At 53.4% G+C, this 900-nt stretch overlaps 1 protein-coding gene across 1 annotated transcript; it reads right to left on the bottom strand.

Moving 5' to 3' along the window:
• Positions 1-6: 6 nt before the first annotated feature.
• Positions 7-776, bottom strand: LOC103809768 (tubulin beta-4B chain; the record flags this gene model as incomplete). The annotated part of the gene is made up of 3 exons (XM_009082630.1): positions 7-92; positions 300-410; positions 668-776. Coding segments are annotated over 3 exons (306 nt in total), but the record flags the coding sequence as incomplete, so codon positions are not given.
• Between the last annotated feature and the right edge of the window lie 124 nt (positions 777-900).

Below are 900 nucleotides of genomic sequence, written 5' to 3'. Positions count from 1 at the left end.
CTCCTTCCTCACCACATCCAGGACAGAGTCCACCAGCTCGGCACCTTCCGTGTAGTGCCCCTTGGCCCAGTTGTTGCCAGCCCCGCTCTGACCTAGAGGACGGACCAGAAGCAAGGGGTCACATTAGCACCCTGGGGACAAACAGAGATGATGCCACTTCCCCTGCCCCATGGGCTTTACTTCTCACTTCCCATCCTACTCTGCTATTGGGAGTCAGATTCCCCAGGGTCACTTGTGTGCCCACTCCCAGTCTTTTTTGTATGTGAAGGTCCCAGTCTGGGATTCACTCGCTCACTCACCAAAGACAAAGTTGTCAGGACGGAAGATCTGTCCAAAGGGGCCAGAGCGCACAGAGTCCATGGTGCCAGGCTCCAGGTCCACAAGGATGGCACGGGGGACATACTTGTTACCTGTGGGAGGAACCAGCACCAGCATTAGATAGTGTCACAGGAGTCCTGCTGTGCTCCCATCCGCCTGCCCACATTTCATCGAGACACACACTGTCTCAATCAAGTCTATCATGTTATCAGTGTCTTTCTGAAAACAAAGGTCTCTTAGAGGAGTCACTGGCAGATGACAGCGCTTTATCAGGGATTTTTCCAGCCTCAATGAACTGGCATGCCTGCCCCATTTATTTAAGGACATCTGAGGAATCAGGCACACTTACCAGCTGCTTCATTGTAGTAGACATTGATCCTCTCCAGCTGCAGGTCACTGTCCCCATGGTAGCTGCCCGTGGGATCAATACCATGCTCATCGCTGATGACCTCCCAGAACTAGAAGAAATTTTTGAAGAATGGCAATCAGCCATTTCCAGCGCCAGTGGGAACAGCTGCCCAGTGCCAATCAGACACAGCAGTGCGGTCTGTGCATGCCGTGGCCCTGACCACTCCCTCGCGT

Source organism: Acanthisitta chloris, unplaced genomic scaffold, assembly GCF_000695815.1.
Source record: "Acanthisitta chloris isolate BGI_N310 unplaced genomic scaffold, ASM69581v1 scaffold26549, whole genome shotgun sequence".
Classification (NCBI taxonomy): domain Eukaryota; kingdom Metazoa; phylum Chordata; class Aves; order Passeriformes; family Acanthisittidae; genus Acanthisitta; species Acanthisitta chloris.
The sequence above is the reverse complement of the archived record's forward strand: the minus strand, read 5'-3'. Positions and strand labels throughout refer to the sequence as shown.